Source organism: Perca fluviatilis, chromosome 19 (assembly GCF_010015445.1).
Source record: "Perca fluviatilis chromosome 19, GENO_Pfluv_1.0, whole genome shotgun sequence".
NCBI lineage: Eukaryota > Metazoa > Chordata > Actinopteri > Perciformes > Percidae > Perca > Perca fluviatilis.
Window position 1 is genome coordinate 14,172,034 of NC_053130.1, and position 23,651 is coordinate 14,195,684.

The following is a 23,651-nucleotide window of genomic DNA, read 5'->3' on the forward strand; positions in this document are numbered from 1 at the left end:
CAGTTAGCCCTGGCTAAACGGCAATGGCAGCGACTTTTACTGCTGCCCAAGCCAATGCATGCTGGGTACACAGATGGAGCGGACAGAAGGAGGCACAGAGAGAAAGAGAGAGTGAGCGAGAGAAAAAGGGGGAATGAGAGAGAGTATGGGAACTGATGCTCACAGCAGATGTTTGCCACGGTTCCCTTATTGCAGTTACACTCTTTTTGGCACTTTATCAAACACACAACAGAAGGAGCAGTTGAACCATATATATTTTTAAAGCTGATATCTAAACCAAACAATGCTGTTTGCCTTCATAGAGAAAGTAGTAATAGTAGTAATTTGTATAATCAGTTAAAACTGACTCTACTGATGACTCAAACTAAATCATGCTGTGTTTTGACAAGTGTTGAAACAATTAGTTGATTCATCAATTAGTTGACACAAATAAACTACAAAAATACAGCAGGGGTGAGCTGCCTCTGCTAACTTCATAAAAAAAATGTATTCACTCGGACTAACGATAGTTTTCATTATTGATTAATCTGCCAATTTATTTCTAGATTGATCGAATGTTCGTTAATAGTTGGTAACTAGTGAAAAATGCCCATTATTAATTCCCAGAGTCCAAAGTGATCCATTCAAAATGCTTCTTTTATTCAGAGTCATAAATCCAAAACCCAAAAATAATCAGATTAACTATAATGAAATGTAGATTTAACCGGAAGAGTGGATGTGATTCACCGTCCTTTGCTTTCATGTTGGATTTTTGTGGTTTGACACGTAAGGTCAAAACTAGGTCTACAACTCATCTCTGTCAGTTATTTATTTTATTAATCTATTAATCGTTTAGCCTGTAAATCCAAGTTGACATCCTGATGTTCTTTGTCTAACCAACAGTCAAAAAGGTATTTAAATTTCAAAGATACGAAACAGAGAAAGGCAGCAAATAATCACATGTGAGAAGCTGGAACCAGCTAATGTTTGACATTTTTGCTTACCACAATTAACTGATAATTAAATAGTTGCTGATAAATTTTATGTCGACCGACACATCTTTTCAGCTCCATGTTTTTATAAAGTAAAACATTGACCTTTATGGAAAAAGAGTATAGGAGTGGCTGCTGTTTAGGTAGCCCTTAAAGTGATCACAAGACATGATGTGTCCAGAACTAGGTGGTTTCTCTGTTTTATATCATTGTAATATAAATACCTATAATATATGTTGGTTGGACAAAGACGTCAGGATGTCACCTTGGGTTTACAGCCTAAATGATTACCAAAAAATGACTGCCCTAGTTTTGACCTTGCATGTCTAATTTGAAAACCACAAAAATCCAACATGAAAGCAAAGGACAGTGAATCACATCAGATATCCTCAATGGTAAAACATCCACCGTTCCGGTAAAATCTAGATTCCTGCACCGTGACTACTTTTGATGGGAATAAACAGCTACACTTGATCAGCCATTTCGAATTTCATTTAGGCCACAGGCGCTGCTCAGTTAGCCACTCATCACAATGAGTAAAGATGTAATCAATGCACTCTGCTGTGTGAAACAAGTATTGGATTGACACACTTATCCTAAGATAAATGGAGATTAAGGAAGCTTCTCTCGCCGTCTCACCATGTGCAACCCATGACGGCAATGCAATCACAATCACTCCATAACGTTCTTGTTTTGTCAATACATATGATGCAAACTTTGATTTCTATTTCACGCTTCAGTCCCAACACTCTCTTTATAGATAATAGTGGGTGGCTTTGACAATATGGTGCAGAACACCCCATGCCTCTGGTTTTAAAATACCATTTTTATATGGTTGAGCAGATTTAACGCTACTGTGAAAACAGTGTGATTCACCACCCTCTGATCTTTTAACTTCCTCGATGTGAATCACCGTCCTCTACACATTTCTAAGAGCAGCTGTGGTGACTAACTGCACCAGAAGAAAAAAAATCCCCCCCGTCTTTGGTATAGAATGACTTCATTGTTGATAGGCAGAGGAGACATAGACACTACTGAAAATATAAAATATTGTTATATGATGCTTAACATATTGCCTTCTCAGACAGGACACAGTCATTCTTTAGTATTCAAAAAAAGAAGGAAAAAGGGTTTCCAATCATGCAGGATTGGTGGTTTGGAGAGGTTTGAGATGCTACATGTGGCTCTCATTCTGAGGGTGGAAACAGATGGCATCACTGCTTCATTTAGGAATCTATTATATTGTGTTTCTCAATCTCAATGGGATTTTCCTTTGACATGAACAAAGAGGAATGTTGACACTTAATACTCTGTAGTTGTAGTAGTCTTAGTTGTTACTAAGAAAATCCTTCGGTTTCGCTTATAGAGAGCTGAAGTAAACCTGGAACGTCTATGTTCTTTTACATAAGTAAGAAGACCTAATTCAAAGTAATAAACCTTGCTCACACGATTCACTCCATTTCGGATGTTAAAGTTATTTTTTTCTTAAATATTACATCATTGTTTATTTAATAGTTCTGTTTGGAGCAGTCTTTAACAAACATTTTCCATTACTAGTTTGACAAACTGAGGCCAGTCGAGTGACAGGCATTAAGAATCGTTGGAAAGGGACAAACAGTGTAAACATCTTTTAGATAGCAGAGACGTTGGTAGAAAAGATCACATTAGAAGAGAGCGTGGGTAGATATCATAGACTAGGGGGGGAACAGATAAGGGGTCAGGGTATGCTTGAACCAAACTAGTTTATACAACGTGTCATCCGGCGATGTCTGAAGGCAGGCAGAAGTGTTTATAGCTATATATTATTTTGCGGCAGCTGTGGCTCAGGAGGAAGAGCTGTCGTTCAATAATCACAGGGTTGGCGGTTTGATCCTTGACCCCTTCTGTCCACATGTCAAACCCCAAGTTGCTGGACAGGTCACTTTTGGGCAGTCTCTGCTAGAAGGCATTAACTCGTTTGTACACACAAAATCTGACAAAAGTAGTTTTTGGATGCAGCGCCTCCAATTCCAATATTGGAAAGATGTGGGAGGGGATTTCAGATGCTGTTTGACCATCCAGCAAACACTTTATCTGACAGGTGAAACTTTATGAGAGTTAACAAATTAATAATGATAATTATAGTAAACCTCAGGAACGTGTTGTACTTTTTCATAAAGACCGATGAAAGAAACCCTCAATGAGAGTTTGAGAGTTATAGAAGCTAGTGTAACAGCAGCTAGCGGCTAGTGGTTATCCCTACACTACAAAAAGGAGAATTCAAAACAATAATCTTGCACTTTACAGTACAGTAGGGTGAGTATGAGTTTGGACATGGATACATACACTAAATAAACATTCAGAGGCTCTAGTCGGTGGTTAAGTGAAAAAAAATGAGAGAAGAAAAACGAAAGGCAAAGCTAAGAGATTTTCCTTTCTCTCTCACACACACACACACACACACACACACACACACACACACACACACACACACACACACACACACACACACACACACACACACACACACACACACACACACACACACACACACACACACACACACATCCCACTACCCCCTATAATCAATCCCAGGGCTCTGAGGAGTGCTTCACTCTATTACAAACTCTCCCTACTTCATCTCTCCAGCAATCTGGAAACATCAAACTCAAGTCTCATTCAGCCATCAACCTGACCTGTTTTACCCCCCACACACACACACACAAAATTCTAGACAGCCTTTAAAGCTGAAGTTTGGAGCCTCAGCTGGTCCCAAGGCTCCCTTTTGACACACACAAACACACTTATGCAAACGATCCCACTGGTTTTTCACTGAATTTGTAGCAGCAGGCTGAAAGGCTTAAATACTGGACTTAATTTCCATATAACAGTGGAGGGAATCTTTTTTATAGCTTCAACATAAACCTGTGGAGCTAATACTCAAAGTTACAAGTACTCACACACAAAGACATAAGTATCCCACAATCTAAACAATCAACTTCCAGTGACCTGTGAATGTGTAGCCAGCGTCTCAAATCCACATGTACATAAAAAAAAGCAAAAAGATAGAAATAAAGGAATCTGTCTCACCCTCACAGATCTTGTCCAGCCGCTGGCGTTTCACTTTATGTTTGTCGACCAGAGCCATCCCGTCACAGTTTCAACTTCTTTCTCCTCTCTGGATTTTTGTTTCCACCCCTCTCCTCCTTAAAGTTTCAAATGCTCCAATCCTCCAGAGGTTAGCTAGCTGATGTTTTAAACCTGAAATTCAAGAAAGCAGGGACAAAGATTATTCTTGAAAACCAGTCTGACAACTTTGAATTTCATGTTTAGCCTTTTAGATTTTAGGTTATTTATTTACTTATTCATACTTTCGTAAGGGACTCTGTACTGTACAGTATTTAACATACAGTAAATTTTGCCATTTGATTTATTGTATGAATCAGAAGCTAATTTACACCTGCAGTCACCTTGGGAAGGTACAATTAAAATACACTGTACACATAATGTCTTACAACATACAACAAACAGGACAAGACACATTACATTACATGTCATTTAGCTGACGCTTTTATCCAAAGCGACTTACAATTGCTATGTACTGTATATCAGACACATTGGTTGATGTATCGCAGTGGGCATCGAACCTGGATCTCCCACACCAAAGGCATGGGTCATATCCAGTGCGCCATCACCACCCATTATACTTAAGTATGCAGAGCAGTAGATCATATAAAGAAGTGCACGTTCTGCAAATTAAAATCAAGGGAAAGTGTGTGCAATGCAAAAACAAAATAATGCAGTCATTGGTTACTGGGTTTGGTAACATTTAGCTACATTTTAATGTGGCTTTAAAGCTACTGATAGAACAGTTTTTCTCATGTGGTAGAATAGTCCAATAGGTTTTGGCTTTAACTTGCTCATTACAAAGCTGAGGTTAGTTTGATAACGTTCAGTCACCTAACACATACTAATCAGGACTTCGATCGCTTCCTGAAAGTGCATCACAAGAAAAACAAAGAATTGTCAGCTGACAGTGATGACGCAGAGTTGTCTTGTCTGAAAAACCTCAGTAGAATCCCTGACATGCCTTGCAAAAATACCTTGCAAAAACTTGACCCTCCACTAGAGGGAGTCTCATCTCAGCGAGCACTATTTATCTAATTTAATGAAGAAATGTCACTTCTGCAACCAGAGTCCCCAAACTGAGTGGAACACAGCGAAAAAGCAGACAAACACAGAGTGAGTGAGTAAATGAGGCGTTTTACCAATCATTTATGTTCAGTGACTGATGCTTCTCTAAAGAGCAATTTTCTAATTGGTTCCTGCTGAAGCCTGAGGGACACGGCACAGTTTATTTATATTTTTTGTGTGTGCAAGAATCCGCCGCACGCGAACACACACACACACACACACACACACACACACACACACACACACACACACACACACACACACACACACACACACACACACACACACACACACACACACACACACACACACACACTCTAAGGGCAGCTAGTCACACAGAGGAATGTGGGTCAGTTAGTCAGCAGACGGGAGGAGGTTGTATCAGCAGAATAAAGACATAAAAGGGGGTTGGTGGGAGGGAGAGGAAAGTACTAGAAAAACATCGACTAACAGGATGAGTACAGTGTGACACTATCCTCCTCCTACATTTTAACTGTATCTTTTTCAGCACTTTCGCATTTATAACCCTACCTCTGTTTATTTCCATATTCGCCTCTGGGCCAAATCCTGGAGTGCTGCACTTTGAGAACAGCTCTCACTTGAGTATTTATATGATGATGTATTGATATTTGCAGTGTACAATTACAGCTGAGTGAATTTAAAAGTTTATAGATGTAGGTGTTAAAATATCTCCTGCATTCAACACACACTGCTGTATGAGCTCCTGTCTTTTTCTTGACAATGACAAACACACGTCTTTCTTTAACCAAACACATTTCAGCTCGCTTCACCAGTCAGCTGTGCTTCAGCTTGCCTCCTCCACAAGGTAAGCCTTCCTGCCAAAGAGCTGAAGACCCACATGTGGGAGTCAGAGGAGAAGTAATTGAGCAAGAGGGAAAGCAGGAAACAGTCAGTCAGAGGCGGGGGAGTCACACCGCCTTGGCTATGAATAGACTGGAGGAGACATGCATGGGCATTTCCTACTCTGTGCTGCATGAGCGGCGGCACTACACGTCATGGGTGCATCTGCCCATTTAGACACTATGAACTCTTCTGATATAGACTTCACTTCACCGACAGCTACCTCAGTGGAGTAACAGTGGTATAGGCTGCTTGAGCGAACAGGGATTTAAAATCATAATGTGCAATAACGTGGTGGATATACAATATCAAGATGGGAATAAAATAATGCTATCACAACACATGTGCAATCCAGTAAAACTAGATTTCTTAAGTCATCACTGTTTGTAGAAACTGCATCTAAGATCAGCTCTCTGGTCATTTTTACAAGTTAAGTTAATCCTAATGTAATAATAAGTTATTATACGGCAGGGCTAGGCAATAATTCAGTCTCTAATTCATTTATCTTTTTATGAACACTTTGTGGAGCTTTATTGTGATGACAGGATCATAACATGTTATCTGGTGTTCAAAATTAACATGATTTATTGCAAAGTGTTTGTTTACCATATGGTATCATGCAGAAAACACTAATTAATTCCAATGCACATCAATTTGATAATTTATATTTCATTTGACATATTAGGATATATAGTGTGGTTAATATTAGGATGAGGATTTTGACCTTATCACCGAGCCCTATTACGGAGTGCACACTTTTTGTCGGCCACATATAATCTAGGTCTATGTGTTTAGTATTGATTCATTAACTGATTAAGCATAGTGAATATATCAGTACAAATGTAGAGGATCAGATCTATGCTCAGCTACACCTGGGATAATTTAGAACATGACATTCCATAACTTCTGTTCTCACTGGTGGTCTCAACTGAAGGGATGGCCAAACCCGCCGGCCTAGAAGAATGGCCTGCTCAGCTGTTTGAAAGCTACATTTGACCAAAAACCCAAATCTGTGGTATACATGACTTTATTTCCATGAATTAATTCCAGATATTTGACTCGTGCAATAAAGGAGATTCACTCCATTTCCAAAAGAAAAAAAAAAAAGTTGACTCCACTAAGCGGATTGAAAAGTCAACAGCAACTTGGAGAAGAGCTCTTAGGCGGAGGAGTGCCAGAGAGGAAGTACAGTTATCCTGCAGCCCTTAGCACCATCGCTGCTGGATTGTTTCTTGACTAAGTGCTGTTATGTAACTTAACAATAAGGGGATTGACCTGAGAGAAAATACGTGCTCAGTGCTAGAGGAGATGAAGAGAAAGTGTGACACACACACACACACACACACACACACACACACACACACACACACACACACACACACACACACACACACACACACACACACACACACACACACACACACACACACACACACACACACACACACACACACACACACACACACACACACACACACACACACACACACACGCCTAAGTGTAGAGAGAGGGCATGCCCTCTGCTCAACACACACACAGCACTATGTTACATGTATCTGGGGAAAGTCGTGTTCACAGGTTCACTGACAAGTCTGTGAATGTTACCAAGTCAGAAACTGATGGATGTTGCAAACCTCACAATATTCTTGGTAATAAAAGTTTTTGTCTTGTCTTTGATTAACCAGATTTTTTACTTTGTGGGCTGAGAAAAACATGTATCATAACAATAAATAAAAGTCTGACTTTTTCATGCTATACAAGACATCTGAAAATCAGTTCACACCATTTCTACAATATAGCCAATCTGCAATTGTTATTTTGCTTTGATGCATTTCATGCACTGTTGGGACTCTCCTCCGTGACCGCAACCTGCAGCGTGCCGTAATGCCACAATGAGACCATTATACAGTATATACTGTGTATGTAGAGTAATGTACTACAGTACATGTTTATCAGTTTGTCCTGCAGTACCAGTTGTTCTTGCACTACATACACCAGTTAAGTTCTTAATGCCTGTATTTTTAACTATTTCAATTTCACTTAAACAAATTTCCCTTCTCTTCTTAAGAGTAACAATTAAAAATGTACTTATCACTATCTTAACACCCATTATGTAGAAAAAAAAGATTATATCCACTATAAAATCCTATTTACTCAAATTAACTACAGACGTCTAGAGCTGAAACAATTACTCGATTAAGTGGCAAATTATTAATTAACATTTTGATAATCAATTTGCAGCTATTCTAGCTGTTTTATATCATTGTAAACTGAATATCTTTGGGTTGTGTACTGTTGGTCAAAACAAGACATTTGACATTTTGACATTTAATAGAAATTCACACTGTTTTCACACAGCATGTTTCGGCTGCAGAAGTTGCCCTGAAAAACTTAACAAATGATTTAATTGCTCACATGATATACCTAAAAAATAGGCATTTTAATGCACTTTAACAGTGGTTAGCTTATTGCTACAGAGTTGAGTGGTGTTTGTAAGTTAAGAGCTTTTAATACTATGGCAGATGTCCACCGCAGATGTGCTACCACAGCTTCTCCAATGTGTCTTACAAACAGAAGTACAATTTTCATCAAAATGCCACAAAGAAATTCTGAGTGCCAGCACCAGGCGTTACATTGCATTGTTGCAGCTGTTGCATCACTCCAAGAGGTTATGAATTCATAGTGCTTCTCCATCTGACACCGTGCACATCAAGAAATTTCACAAGCAGAAAAAGCCAGTTTTACACTTCAGAAACATATCTCTCTTTCAGCTCTTTGTGTTACATCTCTTTCACTCACACTCATTCTTTTCTACTCCTTCTGTGAAAAGCACATAACAAGGCAGGCAGCCCAGGAAATCTTGTTTAGGTTGGTAATAGCACAGAAGACACAGAGGGAGGGAAGAAAAAGTGAAAGAGGTCTTTTTCTGACTAAGGCCATCTCTCAGAGGAGCCCTCTCGCCAGATTAAGAAACCTGTGGGTTTGGCTAAGGGGAAAAGGCACAGAATGAAGTAAAGCTCCAGCTTTGACTTGGTCATAAAATGTGTTTGATTGAAATATCTGTGGAGGCGTTCACTACAAGGGGGAGATTTTATTTTGAATAAAGAACATCTTGCTCTATCTATTTTTAGATAAGCCAAGCTTCCAACCCTTGACCTCAGTGAACTAGTTTAACTATGTGAACTTAATGACCACCAGCCCATACACACACAAGAGACCAAGCAACTATGGGTTTGTGGTCAACAAATCAAACTGAAGGGAAACCTGGCTCCCTTTAGATCAACTGGAAATAACCTTTTTACTCTTTTCCATCTTTTATTAATGCATCTCTTTGTTTCAGTCAGCGATTCTGGAGAAAGGTTGTTGATATTTGAACTCAACACCCAAACAAATACATAGGTTTATACCAAGTTGGCAGAGTAATATCTCTGATGTAATTTATGTTCATTACTATCATTACTGCACCTTTAACTGCAGTCATGTCTTTACATGTGACCACCATGCGTTTTACACATTGCCCCTTTGGGAATAGTTTGACAAACTATTACTACTACTATATTATACAATTATTCCATTTTTTGCTTAGACTTAGATGATTGATACCACTCTCACGTTTGTACAATCAATATGAAGCTCAAACCAGCAGTCGGTTGGTTTAGCTTAGCTTAGCTTAGCTTAGCTTAGCTTAGCGTAAAGCCTGGAAACGGGGGAAACAGACAATTAATTATTTGTTTTAATTTGTAAAAAAAAAGGAAAATAAATTGAAGTTTTGGAAAGCCTGGCCAATGAATAGGCTGGCAGTTAACTTCCTGTAAAACTGCATATTGTTGTTTTGCACTTCTGTCTTCTGTTAATAAGCTTAGGTTCTGAAATGTGGCTGTTTTACTTTGGACAGAGCCAGGCTAGTTGTTTCCAGTTTTAATGCTGAGCTAACCAGCTGCTAGCCCCAGCTTTGTAGTTACTGAACAAACATGAGAGTGGTATCAATCATCTCATCTAACTCTTGGCAAGAAAGCCAATAAGCGCATTTCCCATAAAGTCGACTTATTCCTTTAACAACTGGAATGAATGTGGTTCAATGGTTCAACTAGCTACAGTAAAATCTCATTAATGCAGCTTGTCATAGCACGGGGGTACCTTACAGTCAACATTTTGAGGAAGAATTGTGTAGCAGCTACCCAAAGTGACTGCTTAAGAGTCTATGATTTATGTCCTTGAAAGTGCAAGACAGCAGAAAAAGAAGAGGCAGAGAGGGGAAGGTGGTTAAGGTTTCTCTTCTCTCATTAATCGGATAGTTGGGGCTCCGAGGTGCACGTAAAGCTGTCGCTCAGACCGCTGATTTACACTTTCCTTCTCCCTGCCAGCCTCTTTCTTCCTCCAACCCTCCCTGTCTAAATACCCCAGTTACTGACAATTACAGCTTTCCTCTTTCTACCTCTCCATCATCATCACTATCCCCAGAGTCTGTCAGTCCATCTGTGCCTCTTCATGTATCAATTTTACCTCCTTTTGCATGTCCTGTCAGCCTTGTGGCACATAGTGTCCTTTTCATTCCCCATTTCGCCTTTTCTCTGAACCATTTTCCCATCCTCCCCCTTCCCTCTCCCTCCCTCCTCCTCCTCTCACATTCTCGCCATCTTTCTCTCCTCTCAACTCCAAATGAAATGAGACTGCAGCAGCACTAACTGCTGACTTGGGCTAATGCACAATTTTGTAATAATGCCTATTCGTTTAAGTCACCCAGGAAACGCATAATGGTGACATTATTGTGCACTGCAGCCTGTTAGCCTAACCCAGCATGGCTTTCGGCATGGCCTGCATTCCTCGTCTCTCCAGCTCCCGACATCCAATGAAGTAAAACAAAGTCTGGCATAAAATCTCCACTGGAATAATTGGCTATTTATTTTTTCACAACAAAGGCCACAGAAGACTTAGAACAATACAGAGTCCACATTTGAATTAAATTAAAAGCATGTCTTTAAATATTATGCTGGTACTTTTTTATCCTTTATGGATCGACTAAATACTGAATTTACCCATCTCAACTCACACATGCATTTAAACACACACACACAACCCCCCCACCCCCCCCCCCCCCCACACACACACACACACACACACACACACACACACACACACACACACACACACACACACACACACACACACACACACACACACACACACACACACACACACACACACACACACACACACCTTAACCTGACAGGTAAAAGTAGGGCTGTGTCCAAGATGCTTTGCTGTGGTAATAAAGAAAGAAAAAAGAAGAAAAAAAGAAAATTACCTCAGACACTTTGGTACGCTAGGATGGTTAACTGATATGTGTCATGGATACAGCAAAAATAGCGCAGACATGAGGCGACAACAGTTGTCTCTTCCCCCGAACTAATCTTTAAAACTGAGGGCCCATTTGATTCTTACCTTAACATTTTACCATGTTCTAGAAACTCAGGGTGCTTTCACGGGTGCGTTTTCCCGGTAGGTTTTGTTCGTTTAGGATCATGTGAAAGCTGTAAAATCAAGCTCTTGTGGGGACTAAAGATTCAAAAGAAGGGTCTCAGCACACTTACAGATGCACTTGTTTGATTGGTTTGGAAATGTTATGATAGTAGATATGTGAGTTTAGAAGGAATTCAACAGCTAAACCTTTAATTAGATCTAAAACAATGAGTCGACCAATAAATTATTAAATTGCTAGAAAATTAATCAACTATTTTGAGAATTAATAGTTGTAGTTGAGGCAAAAATACCAAATATTCTCTGGTCCCAGCTTCTCTTTATAAGGTTTTATATAATTGTAAACTGAATATGTTTGAGTTATGGACAGTTGGTCAAACAAAAAAAAGACATTTGAGGCACAATCTAATGGCCACTTTTCACAATTTTCTTTATAGACAAAATTATTGTTTGATAAATAAAATAATTAGCATATCAATTGATAATGAAAATAATGGTTGCAGCTCCAATACTATTGAATCCATCTGTGGCGACCTGTCACTGAGAAAATTCTGAGGTCAGTGGCACGACTTCCTCCAAAAGGTAAACAATGTATCAGCCAGCAAAAAACAATTGAAGGGGAGATGAATTCAAGTCTTGCCAGCGACACATTGTAGTCTACAGCCTGTGTGAAACTGTAATCAGCTGGTGTCCTCGCCATCTCACCTTGTCTTTCTCAGCACTTCCCCATTCCTCAGCTCACAGCTCATTAACACAAGGCCAGAGCAAAAGACAGACACCTTATCATTTAGCACAAGTCAAAAAATCTTACTCCATTTACTAAAAAAATCTAACCTTATGCTCACTGATTTCTTACACCCCTCCAGAGTGAAATGTTTAAAACCATTTAGCTGCAACATGCTAGAAACCCCAAGGAAAGAGCAAAGACAAGCGACAAAAATGCAAATATATTTTAGGGCTATGGAATAATTATGCCTCTGGGAAATTGACCTTCAAATTATTCCTTAAAAAAAAAACAGAAATTAAATAAAGAATATGTGTTGTAATAGAGCCAATGTCTTAAAAAAACCCTCAACCAATGGATGATTGAAGAATGAAGATGCCAGAGTCCCATTTAAGGAGTAAATTTAGGATTTTCTAACAAATGCAGAGCATGAGTTAAGAGAGAGAGACTATTAAAACTGCTTCTGGGTCAAAAGAGCAAAGTGAGGGTTTGCTAAGGCAAACATAAGAAGAAGGAAGACAGATAACCACAAATACCTTCTGTTTCATGATAACTGTCAACAGTTATTGAATACTGCTCATCAGGTACGACATTACTTAGAAAATGTAGTCTCCACGTAATACATAACTATAAATCATTTACATGAAATCTCCTCAGAATAGTTTAAGCCTAATTACATACACACACATTTTTGTGAATTGAGGTTGGCAAGCCAAGTGCAAGTTGTAATTGTTGAACTTGATGATCTGTCTTTTCCTACCAATTAACGACTGAGTACCTGATGCATATGCAACAACTGTAAAAACAATTAAACTGCAAATTAACTGTAGAGATGAGTTCACGATGTGAGTGCAACAACCATATTTTGAATGAGCTTTGGTTCCCAATTTCATATTTCTAGAGGAGGTAAATTATGATAAAGAAATGTAACCCTCACTACAAGAATGCTTACTGCACATTATTATTTTATTCTTGTCTTTTAATGTTTTGAATTTGTTTATTAATGTTTTTAAATTGTTTTTAATTGTTTTCTTACTGCTCTTTAATGTTTTATGTAAAGCACTTTGAATTGCCCTGTTGCTGAAATGTGCTATACAAATAAAGCTGCCTTGCCTTGCCTTACTGAACCCTTAGTCATATTAAGCCTAACCATAATTTAAATCAATTAAAATCCAATTTTAGACATGTAGCTTATATTTGTGACATGGAATAATGGATTATTAAATTGGTTTTCACTTTTCATAAAGAACACTGTAGCTTACACAAAGCAAAAACTAATTTTGCTGTGGCAAGCATTTCAAACAACGCAATTAGTAGTTAGTTGTGTAGGGGTGTAACAGTCAGGCAAGTGACTGGCAAAGGTCCAAAAAGTAGGAAATATACAGTAGAGTGTATGCATTTACTCAGCCACGCACAAAATACCACCAAGACCTGAGCATATACCACCATCATATATTATATTGCTTCTTGTGTGTTTAAGTGGTGAAACGGGCAAGAAGCTTTCATTCTACTTCTCTAGCACCACACATAGCTGGCTCAATATTAAGCTTTTTCATGTTTGTGGAGGCTAACTTGGGGGTCCTCCCTCACGAAAACTTGAAGGTATTTGACTTATGAACTGTCCCATTTTGGTTCAGGCATAAATTAATGGTTTGTTACACGGCTTCTTTCGGTTTGCGACACTATGAATCTGTCCGTTTCATCTTAAACTGTCTAATGAGAAGTCAGAATGAAAGTGTGAGGTCTACCTGGATGACTCTTTGTAACATTTAAAAAATATATAACACTGGTTCCATTACAACTTTGTTTCAGTACTGATACCAATGGTATTTCTGACTATATATATATATATATATATATATATATATATATACACACACACACACACACCCACACCTTAGCAGCCAAACAAGAACTTAGTCTCAATAAAACATTCTAAACTCAGAAAAGGTAATATTTGATGAAAGAATAAGTAAACAACACTAGGAATCTTGCAAAGCATGTTAAGAAAACTTTGAATTACATGACAGCTTTCAATTCTCAAGGTTTTGATGTTCGATACCTAGCCCTACTGGTAGTGTGTCTGTGGTAAACTAAACAGTTAAACTGTGCTAGTCAGGTTAGCCTAGCTCAGCTAGCCCATTTCTAACCTTTCTTACATATATGGCAATTACTACCACAAAATGAAACATTTTAGCTTAGTAAGCTGTGAGCTGAACATCTTGAAGTGTGTTATGAAGGTCCAGGGGCTTCAATGGTGTGAGCCATCTGGGCTGCTAGAAGGATCGTCTGTGCTCCGATAGCAGCTGAACCAGGTACAGTAATAATTTGCCCAACACGACACAGCGTAAACATCTTGTCAGATTGACAGCAAACTACGTATAAGGTAAGTAGACTGTAAGTTAGTTGAGTAAATGGGGTTACGGAAAGGCCAAGCTTGCCGGAGAGGCCGACTCGCCGTGAACTAAACGACTCTGACCTAGATTAATACCAACCACAGCAGCGCCAGGACTATTAAACACACCCCGGTTTCCTGTATCCTGTCTTTCTGTCTGTGTGTGAAATGATTCCATCTGTCAGTCTCAGCTGGGCTGTGAGAACACCACTGAACGCTGCTGCCCACACACACGTACACACAGACACATATATAACCAAAAAACACAGACGTGTCGGCTGGGAACCGGGGCCAAGGTGGGTGTCTGGCTGCATCCAGCCTCAAGGGAGGGAGGGCTCTGAAAAACTCTGCCCAGCATGAAAGGCTCGAGGATAGGGAGCGAGACATTAGATAGTGACTGTGGTCTTGATGGTGCACGGCAAACCATCATATGAAGCGAAAGTATGAAACGTCAGTTTTCAATGACAGCAGGTTTTGTCTCTCTACTCCACCTTTAATGAGTACCGTACTTGTGGTAGTCTTTTTTTCAGACTCCTTATTAGGTTACTAGCTTGCTTAAAATCAGGCAAATATATCACTGCATACATGCATGTGTTTCTGTCTATGTCTTTGTGCAGGTATGTGTGTGTTTGTCTGCTTTTACGTATATGTACGCGTGTATTAGGTAGGTTTATTACACTGGCATGCTTCCTTGACCAAGGACAGCAGTTGGTGTTCAATGGATACCAAATAGAAGAAACATAGACAGTCAGCACACCCCTCAGCCACCTGTGAGCACACAGAGATGAAACTGAGGAAAAAGGAGATAAGATAAGGGCAAAGACGGATTAGTATGCACAACTGATATTCAGAGGAAAATAAGGGAAAGAGAGCTTAGCAGTAGACAAAAAAGGAGAGAAGAGAAAGGTCAGGGATGAGGCTTAACCAAGGGAGAAAAGACACAGACAAGTGAGTGAAATGTGGAACGAAAAGCTATGTTCTTTGAATTACTTGATATATTTTAGTAGTCTGAACTTCCCCTGAGGCTCAAAAGACCGCAAGACATATAACCTCTGTTCAATATTATCATCATTTCAGCTTGCAGTGTGCAGTGAAATGAAAAACTTTTCTCAGGGCACTTTCTAGACAAGATTAAAACAAAAACAAACCCCATAACAAGAGAAGAAATGTGGAATATTAATAACGGCAGCATAAAGTGAGTGGTGCAATTCATTTATGCATTTCCAGTGGTACATCAATTTTACAACAAAAAAAATAAATAAAATAAATCTTACCAGCATTGCTGCATTGACTGCATGTCTGAATGGGATAAGAGGACTTCTTTCTTTCTTCATGTTCACATTTGGCTATGCTGCTTTTTTAAACAGTGAGTTCAGTATGGCTGTAGGTAAAACATAGACCTCATGTATCAGCAAAAATCAAGGCAATACCAATGAACTGTAGGTCTGTTATCGTACTAATGCACTCCCCTATCTCCTGATGGCACAAAACTTCATTATTGGAAAAATGTTTACCTTAGGTCAAAAGATTTTGGGAGCTATAAATAAAAAGTAGCATGTACTTTCAGACTGGGAACAAAACCCTGTTCAGTAAAATGTTATATATTTATTATAGGGTTATGTCTCTGCTTGATATGTCAGATATGCAGTAGCCTTATAAAAATATATGGAAAAATTGCAGCATACACATGTATAATGCCTTAAAATAGCATTTACTAAAGCTGTCTGAAAACCTCAGGGACACCTATTTCTAACCTCACAAAGAGTCCCGAGGGGAGTATTCACAGAGGACTGAGTAGGAGGGACTGAGAGTGTGGGGCTTCTCTCTGGCTGAGTAAAACATTAACCCACAGTAAATCCTTTTTGTTCAGGATCAGGAATCAAACATCTCTATACGGGTGAAAATCAAACATGTCTTTGTGCGAACAAGCTGACGAGTTGAAAAGCCAACCATCCTATTGAGCTTCTCAGCAGCCAAGAATCAAAGAATTAGCCTCGGGCTCGCCAAACATTGGTAATATTCATATTCATAGTGGAGATAGCTGAGGCGATAAAGACTGCATCGCTCAGCTCCGTCACTCACTTTGTCAACACTTCCATAACTGCTACCAACGAATAGATAATATGCCATCACTGATGAGTGATGAGAAGCAGGATGGCAGCTCATCCTGTTTAGCTTTCTATACAACAACAAGTAGATGACTGTTTTTGTGTGACATTGTGTAAGCATGTGTTAGTGTGCATGATGCTCTGTAGCAGCTACCATGCTGATGTCCACTGCTTATTTAAATCAATGGGAAGTGCAGACTCTCACTTGACAGTGTGGTTTAGGAGTCAAATGGTTTCATGGACATATGCCAGATTTCCCCTTTTTGGACTCCAACCAGTATTTATGCAAGCAAAGAGGCTGTTCGATACATGAAAGTGTGGTACTGTTTTAACCTGGACTGCAAAGGATAAGCACATGACATTAAAAAATAAATGTTGGGGTTGGCCTATAACAATAATAATAGTGATAATTTTGATACAGAGCCTAACACATCTATGTTTTAAGTCAAATGTGGGATAACAAGCATCAAGCACAATCATCAATTGTCCTGTGTCCATACAATGTAAAAGCTACAGAGCAAGCAGGACTATGAGACCAAATACTCCACAAGCAGGTCAAAGTCCAGGGAGATCCATGGCGCTTGTGGCTGGCTACTGCTAACAAAACAGCTCATAAAGACCCAAGGACTCGACGCCTCACTACAGGGCTGCCCAGCCAGAACCCCAGGGGCCATGTCTAAGACTAGCAGCCTAACTCTGCTACACAGCATCAGCAAGCTTGTAAAACAAGCTGTTAAACTTTATCTGCATCATAACCATTGCGATAATACACCACAGATGCCAGAATAAAAAAATCAAAAAAGATTTCCCTGAGGGTTATTCTGGATATAAATCTATTATTTGTGCCTCTGTGTTAAGATAATCTCCATGCTGCCATAAAAAAGAAAGCGATCATTTATTTTAAAAAACTTCAGACTCCACATAATCAGTTAATGAAATGAGCTGATGCACCTTCCAGAGCTATTAGAAGTAGCACTCCGGCAGTGTGCGTGCATACTGAAAGTGTACACTGCACTACTCCAGATTGAAACATCCTATTAGCCTGCACATTTACAGATCCATTAACATTTAAATATGCAGGAGCTGTGCTGCTTTCAAAATGCATTTTTTTTCTCTGCTGCAAGGAGAATTCTCCTGTTGTCATAAACAACTTTTTTATTATTATTCAAGGACCTTTTCAAATGTCAGGGCCAATCAAACACAACACGACAGGTCTCTGGGCAGAAAAAAAAACACAGCTCAGAGGGCAGAGAAGAAAAGCGGACTATCATGCATATTCATGTGGTTGGAAGGTTCAATGACTGCTGTCTCTGAGAATTGTGAGGAGTGGCAAATAGTTTGTGTGGTAAGAGACAGCTGAAAAAAAAAGTAAGCTTTTAAATCTTTTCTCCCCCTCACCATGTCCAAATGTCAATGTCAAAGACCCACAATGGGCAAAGCTCTGTGTGCCCACAAGTGACTCCCAAAACCCCAACTCTCCACCCACTCCCCCCTACCCCCCTTTCTCCCAGTCAGCAAATTTAGGCAGAAAAGTTTTCTCTGTGAAGTGGTGCTCAGCAGAATGGCAAACAAACAGAGCTATCTCTCCACTAGCCAGGGCCCACTTCAGCATTTTATTCATCTCTTTCAGTTTACAGCTTGCCTCACATCAGCAGGATGGATCCTCCTGACACAAGTCTATGTCAGCTGGACTGGAATAGGGGCTGTGCTGAGCCACAATGGACCCCTTCCTCCCCCTCTTCCTCCTCCTCATGCCCACCTCCCTCCTGAGACGCTGAGACAGGAGTGAGCAAGTACAGTAGGAAGGAAGAAAAAAAAAAAGAGGAACTAAAACACAATACATATGCCTGTACTTTCAGTTTGTGTGTAATCCTCTTCAGGAAACTTCACCAGCTTGGACAGGGAGAGAACTGCACGCCCCACTGGTATCTTCCTCTCTATCGGTTTCTGTCTTTCTCTCTCCTTCACTTCCTGCCTCTCTTCATTAGTCTCTGGCTCCCTTCTCTGGCTCCAGCAAGGCACAGTCATCCAGGAGGACATTATTAGCTGTCAGCATTAACAACCAGCGTAACAGCAACAGCAGCAGCAGCAGCAGAGTCGGTTTCATAACAATGCTCACAGAAAGCCTCTTCTCTGCCCCAGCGAGAAGAGCAGGCAGTCAGGACAGCCTGCTGCGTGCAGATGGTGCTTTGTCTCTGCTAGTTCCTGCAAAAGTGAAATGCAGACACAAATCGAAGCACACATGTACATGCACACATAGTTGGAAGACGGTACCACTATTCATTCCTAATCCTCTGTGGTTTGCATGAAAGTTAATGGCAGGTGTTTAAAGCAATGGCTATGCCAAGAGAAGGAAGGGGAGTTGAGTGGGAGAAGACCAACTCTTTTTTTCCCCCTGCTGGCAAACACACACACGCTTTTCCATGTTGGAAAGACAGTGTATTAGAAGCCTATTAGATCTGCAACACCCACCCCCATCCTCATCCTCCCCCTCCGTGCTCCATCTATCTCTGGCATAACGTCCATGCATGCAGTTGAGAGCAATTAGGACTTCTTTGGAGGAAAATAGCCAGTCATTAAGGAGGAGCAGGGACTCCACAGTGTGATGGTTTACGCCAGGTGGGAGGCGATTCAACAGCCAAGTGGTGTGAGCAAACTCCCATGGTCATAAATACAGGAAGGAAACAGTAAACATTGTCCACTGCCGACGAGCGCTTTCCTCCAATAACATAATGAGATGATAATTTAGAGAAATGCTCATATATGCATTCAAAAACACTGTACCCACAATCTCACTTTACTGTAGGCTACAATCATTTAAAGACTGACCCTTTTCACAACAGCCCTTTTAGCACAGGTGTTACTAGTAACACTAAAGATGGCTCTCCTCTATTTGAGTGTCTCAGTAAGCCATGATGTAAGCCAGCATGTAAAATATTCATCCATCATCAATTTTATTATTTACACATGCATTTCCTACTCTACCATGTTAAAATTTCTTTACATACAAAAACACAACTTTTACTGTACTTTTTATTGTTTCATCTGAACAATGACATTATATAGCTGATACGATTATTTGATTAATCGATTTGATAATCAAACATGTGAAACATTCACTGGTTTCACAATTTCAAATGTTCTCTGCTTTACTCTGTTATATAAATAATTGTAAAGTGAATATCTTTTGGTTTTGGATAACTGGGTAGACAAAACAAGCAATTTGCAGATGTCACCCTATGCTCTTGGAACTTCTGATTCTGGTTAAAAGACTAATTGATTAATCAAAACATACTGAATCAATTATAGAGAAAAAAATCATTATTTGCATTCTTTAATGACACGCAAATGTGAGGTTTAACTCAAAGAGAAAAATCTTCAAAGATCAAAGATCCTAAAGAAATTATGATCAAAGCTTGATATTAATTTTCCACGCAAGCTACAACACTAAAAGACTAGTCTCGCATTGACAGACCTACTGCATCTCCACAGCAGTGCGGAGGAAGGTCTGGCTAGTCCACACAACATTCTGGGATAGGAGAAAAACTGTGGTTGCTGTGGTTTATTGGCATTTCTTTAAACCAATCACAATCGTCTTGGGCGGCACTAAGCCCGGACGGAGCAACGGTCCCTCTGCAAAATAGCCTCGGGAAGGAACTTGTTTTGGTGAAACGTGTACGTTCAAAAGTTGTTTTAGTCGTGCAACAGAAAACTCAGATTGTACAGATAGTCTGCTAGCTTTACCCTGCAGAGATCTGAGGAGCAGTTAACCATGGTCCTCATAAATCCACCAGAGTTTAAAATGCCAACACAAAGAAAGCGGAAGGTGAGGGACATCCGGCCGAAATGAGGGACATCCGGCTGCAACGGAACAATCTCGTAAATGACACGTCGTCGATATAGACTACTACAAGACTCATTTGCATGTAAACACTCAGAGACACGATGTGCAAGACAATGATGCAGCAGCGATCAGACACAATAATGAAAATCTAATACAAGCAACAGTGAAACTTATTCAGTTATTCACTTGGGATTCAAGATTTAAGATTTGGCCACAATGTGTGGATATGATTTTGCAGTTTTGTTTGATTGTCTCGATTAGAAACCTTAATGCTTTCAAATACAAGAAGTGGACTACAATTTGCTTGTTTTCTGGCCACTATGCCAGGTGAACTGGGAAAGACTATTAAATACATCATTTTGGATTGGCAAAGGTTACAAACAAGCTTTTACGATGCCAATGTGGCAGGAGAAAGCTACAGGGAGGCTGTGAGAAAATGAAAAATGATTTAAGCTGCACTTAAGAGAAAACTACCAAAGATATTTCTATTTATTCATACTGTGATGGGCAGACAAGAGTGCATGCACACTATTTTTTAAGCACACTGGTATCAGTAAATAGATTCAGACATCATGTTGGCGTTTGGTGCAGTCCCAAAACTATCCTTCATAACCACAAACTAAAACTGAATCAGAAGCAACTGAGAGACAACAAAGCACGTTATAACAAGCAAAGAACAGGTGTTGAAAATGTGTAGAGTGCACCACTTACACTTCATACACAGTAGATTTTTGCTAAAAAAATAACTGAAGTACAACTTCCCTTATTGTAAATGCCTCTGAAGCACACAGTTCTCAATTTGCAAAAAGCACTTCTTCACAGAACAATCTTTGTTTTTAACATCAAGGCCTTAAGGCTATCTGATAATAACACTTTAAGATGTCTAAAGATCTGTGTGACAGAAATTCAGCAGGAAACAACAAAGAATGTTTCACATTCAAATATTATATCGTGAAACTATGAAAAAAGCTAAACTGGGTAATTGGTTATAGGTAAATGCATGTAACAAAACTCTTGAAATGAAGAAAAGCTAAAACTAAGAATCACTTAAGGACAGATTAATCGCAGTCATGTCCAAACCTGTGGTATAAATCCCAAATCCTCCTTGCTCTGTGATTTTTCAAAGCAGTTTGTCTGAGTGACATCAGGCTGTGCATTTGTGGCCCCTTGCAGATGGCACAGTGTAATTTCACACCCATTACCTCCTCTCCACAATGCATAGAACAATCCCATGACAGTAACATCCTCTCAAACCAACTCCTATGGGAACTTTTAGAAGCCGTTAGTGGCCTGGCCATTATGGGAATTCTCCGAAGAGTTCACAAGAGCTATTTCAGCAGCGTCCAAATTACTATGTTAAATGGAGTATTAGGCTCTGAGAATATGATTAACCAAATGTAATTGCTTTGCTTCTGTGACTTCAAAACAGGCAGTCAATGCATGATTCACATTTTATTCTGTTGCTGTGCTCTTCCTCTCTATAAAGTAATAATGTCAACAAACAATAGGGCATTGCAGCAATGCAAGACAGTCTCACAAAATGAACATAACATGCATTCTCTGTCCAAAGAAAAAACCACATGCCAAATGAGCAAGTGGTGAGCGGAAGTGAGAGACAGCACCTGTGCTTTCAAAAAACCATCATCTATTCCTGCATCGGTGCACTTGCTCCCCCAGCTTGCCTCTTCACTTTCCAGCGTGTTATAATACGGCAGAGAAACACAAATGAGTCCCTGTAAGCATGTTGTACAGCAGATCAGCCATGTACAACAGCACAAATCATGTTCGTAATCACAGTACACCAACTCCACCAGCCACCAGGGAATATCTGTTGAGGCAAATGAGACTCCTGATTTTCAATACAAACATTTGCACATGCACTCATGCACGCGCGCACGTGTGTACACACACACACACACACACACACACACACACACACACACACACACACACACACACACACACACACACACAGCTACCATCAAGCACAATCTGTATGCATGATATCATAAATATTAAAGAGTAGGTTTTGCATTTTCTTGACATTTTCCTCCTCTGCGATAAATCAAAAGGCCTGATAGGAGCTGCCATGTACATTGCGATGCTGCTTGTGATGCGTTTGCCTTTGGAGGCCAGCTTTCATATCTTAACACATGCAGGCCACAAAGACGAGAGGGGAAGTTCAACCCCCAGAGGAGTTGAAGGCTGCGGATGAGAGGAGGGATAGGGAGAGGCGAACAGGGAGGGTGGTGTTGCAGGTATGAAAAAGGAAATCCCAGTACGTACTGACAGTCTTATTAGTACTGTATCTGTTGCATCATCAGCAACTGATATACCTTTGATGCAAAGACACTCCATAATGTCTTGAGTTGATCAAATGTTCAAATAAAGGTTTTCAATGCCTTTGGAAGGGTGCAGGCCACGGCCTGCATATCATTAACAAAGGCCTTTTTTTCTCTGTGGTCATAAGGCTCCACTCTAAGTTCCCGTGTCTGTTGTGACAATGCCCACAGGGTGGGAGCAGATGTCCGTTGCCAGCAGCACATCTGCATACAGCCTCAATCCCCACCCCTTCACTGGCCAGACAATGGAGCCGCCCTCCTCCTCCTCCTCCACTTGAATCTTTCTTCCACTGGAGCCTCCAAATGCAGTAAAAAAAAAAGAAAAAAGAAGATTGGGAGAGTGGGGAGAGTTGAGAACCAATGCACTCTGCCTGTCAAAACTGTGAAATGGAAGGATTAACCTCCTGTTTCAAAATGTGCAGGTGCTCATATATGGATGCCTGATTGGGTCACTAATTAAGCCCTCATTGATTAGTAGTCCACGGATGACAAGTGAAGTTTAAACTGGATTTGTTTGATTATGCACATGCTAGCAAAAAATGTTGCACCAAAATACACTTGTACCAAACTTTTCATCAAACTCTTTAAGTCTTTAATGTATTTTTGAAAAGGATATTTACAAAAAACGTAAGCCTAATTGGATCTTTTATATGTTCACCATTACCTTGTAACGGCCCAGCTCATACAAACTTAATAAAGCCTATTCCCACATCACTATGAAGTGTATCGGCTATAATGTCTACTCCCACCCTCTC

The 23,651-nt window shown here is 39.9% G+C and overlaps 1 protein-coding gene across 2 annotated transcripts in view; it reads right to left on the bottom strand.

The window, feature by feature from the left end:
• LOC120547837 (C-terminal-binding protein 2-like) overlaps window positions 1-23,651 on the bottom strand; it is a 63,174-nt gene that overhangs the window by 39,056 nt on the left and 467 nt on the right. For both annotated transcript variants that reach the window (XM_039783539.1, XM_039783540.1), the window contains exon 2: window positions 4,041-4,211. In XM_039783539.1, coding sequence (XP_039639473.1) covers window positions 4,041-4,098 — 58 coding nt within the window. In that variant the 5' untranslated portion in view covers window positions 4,099-4,211. The remainder of the gene's footprint in view (window positions 1-4,040; window positions 4,212-23,651) is intronic.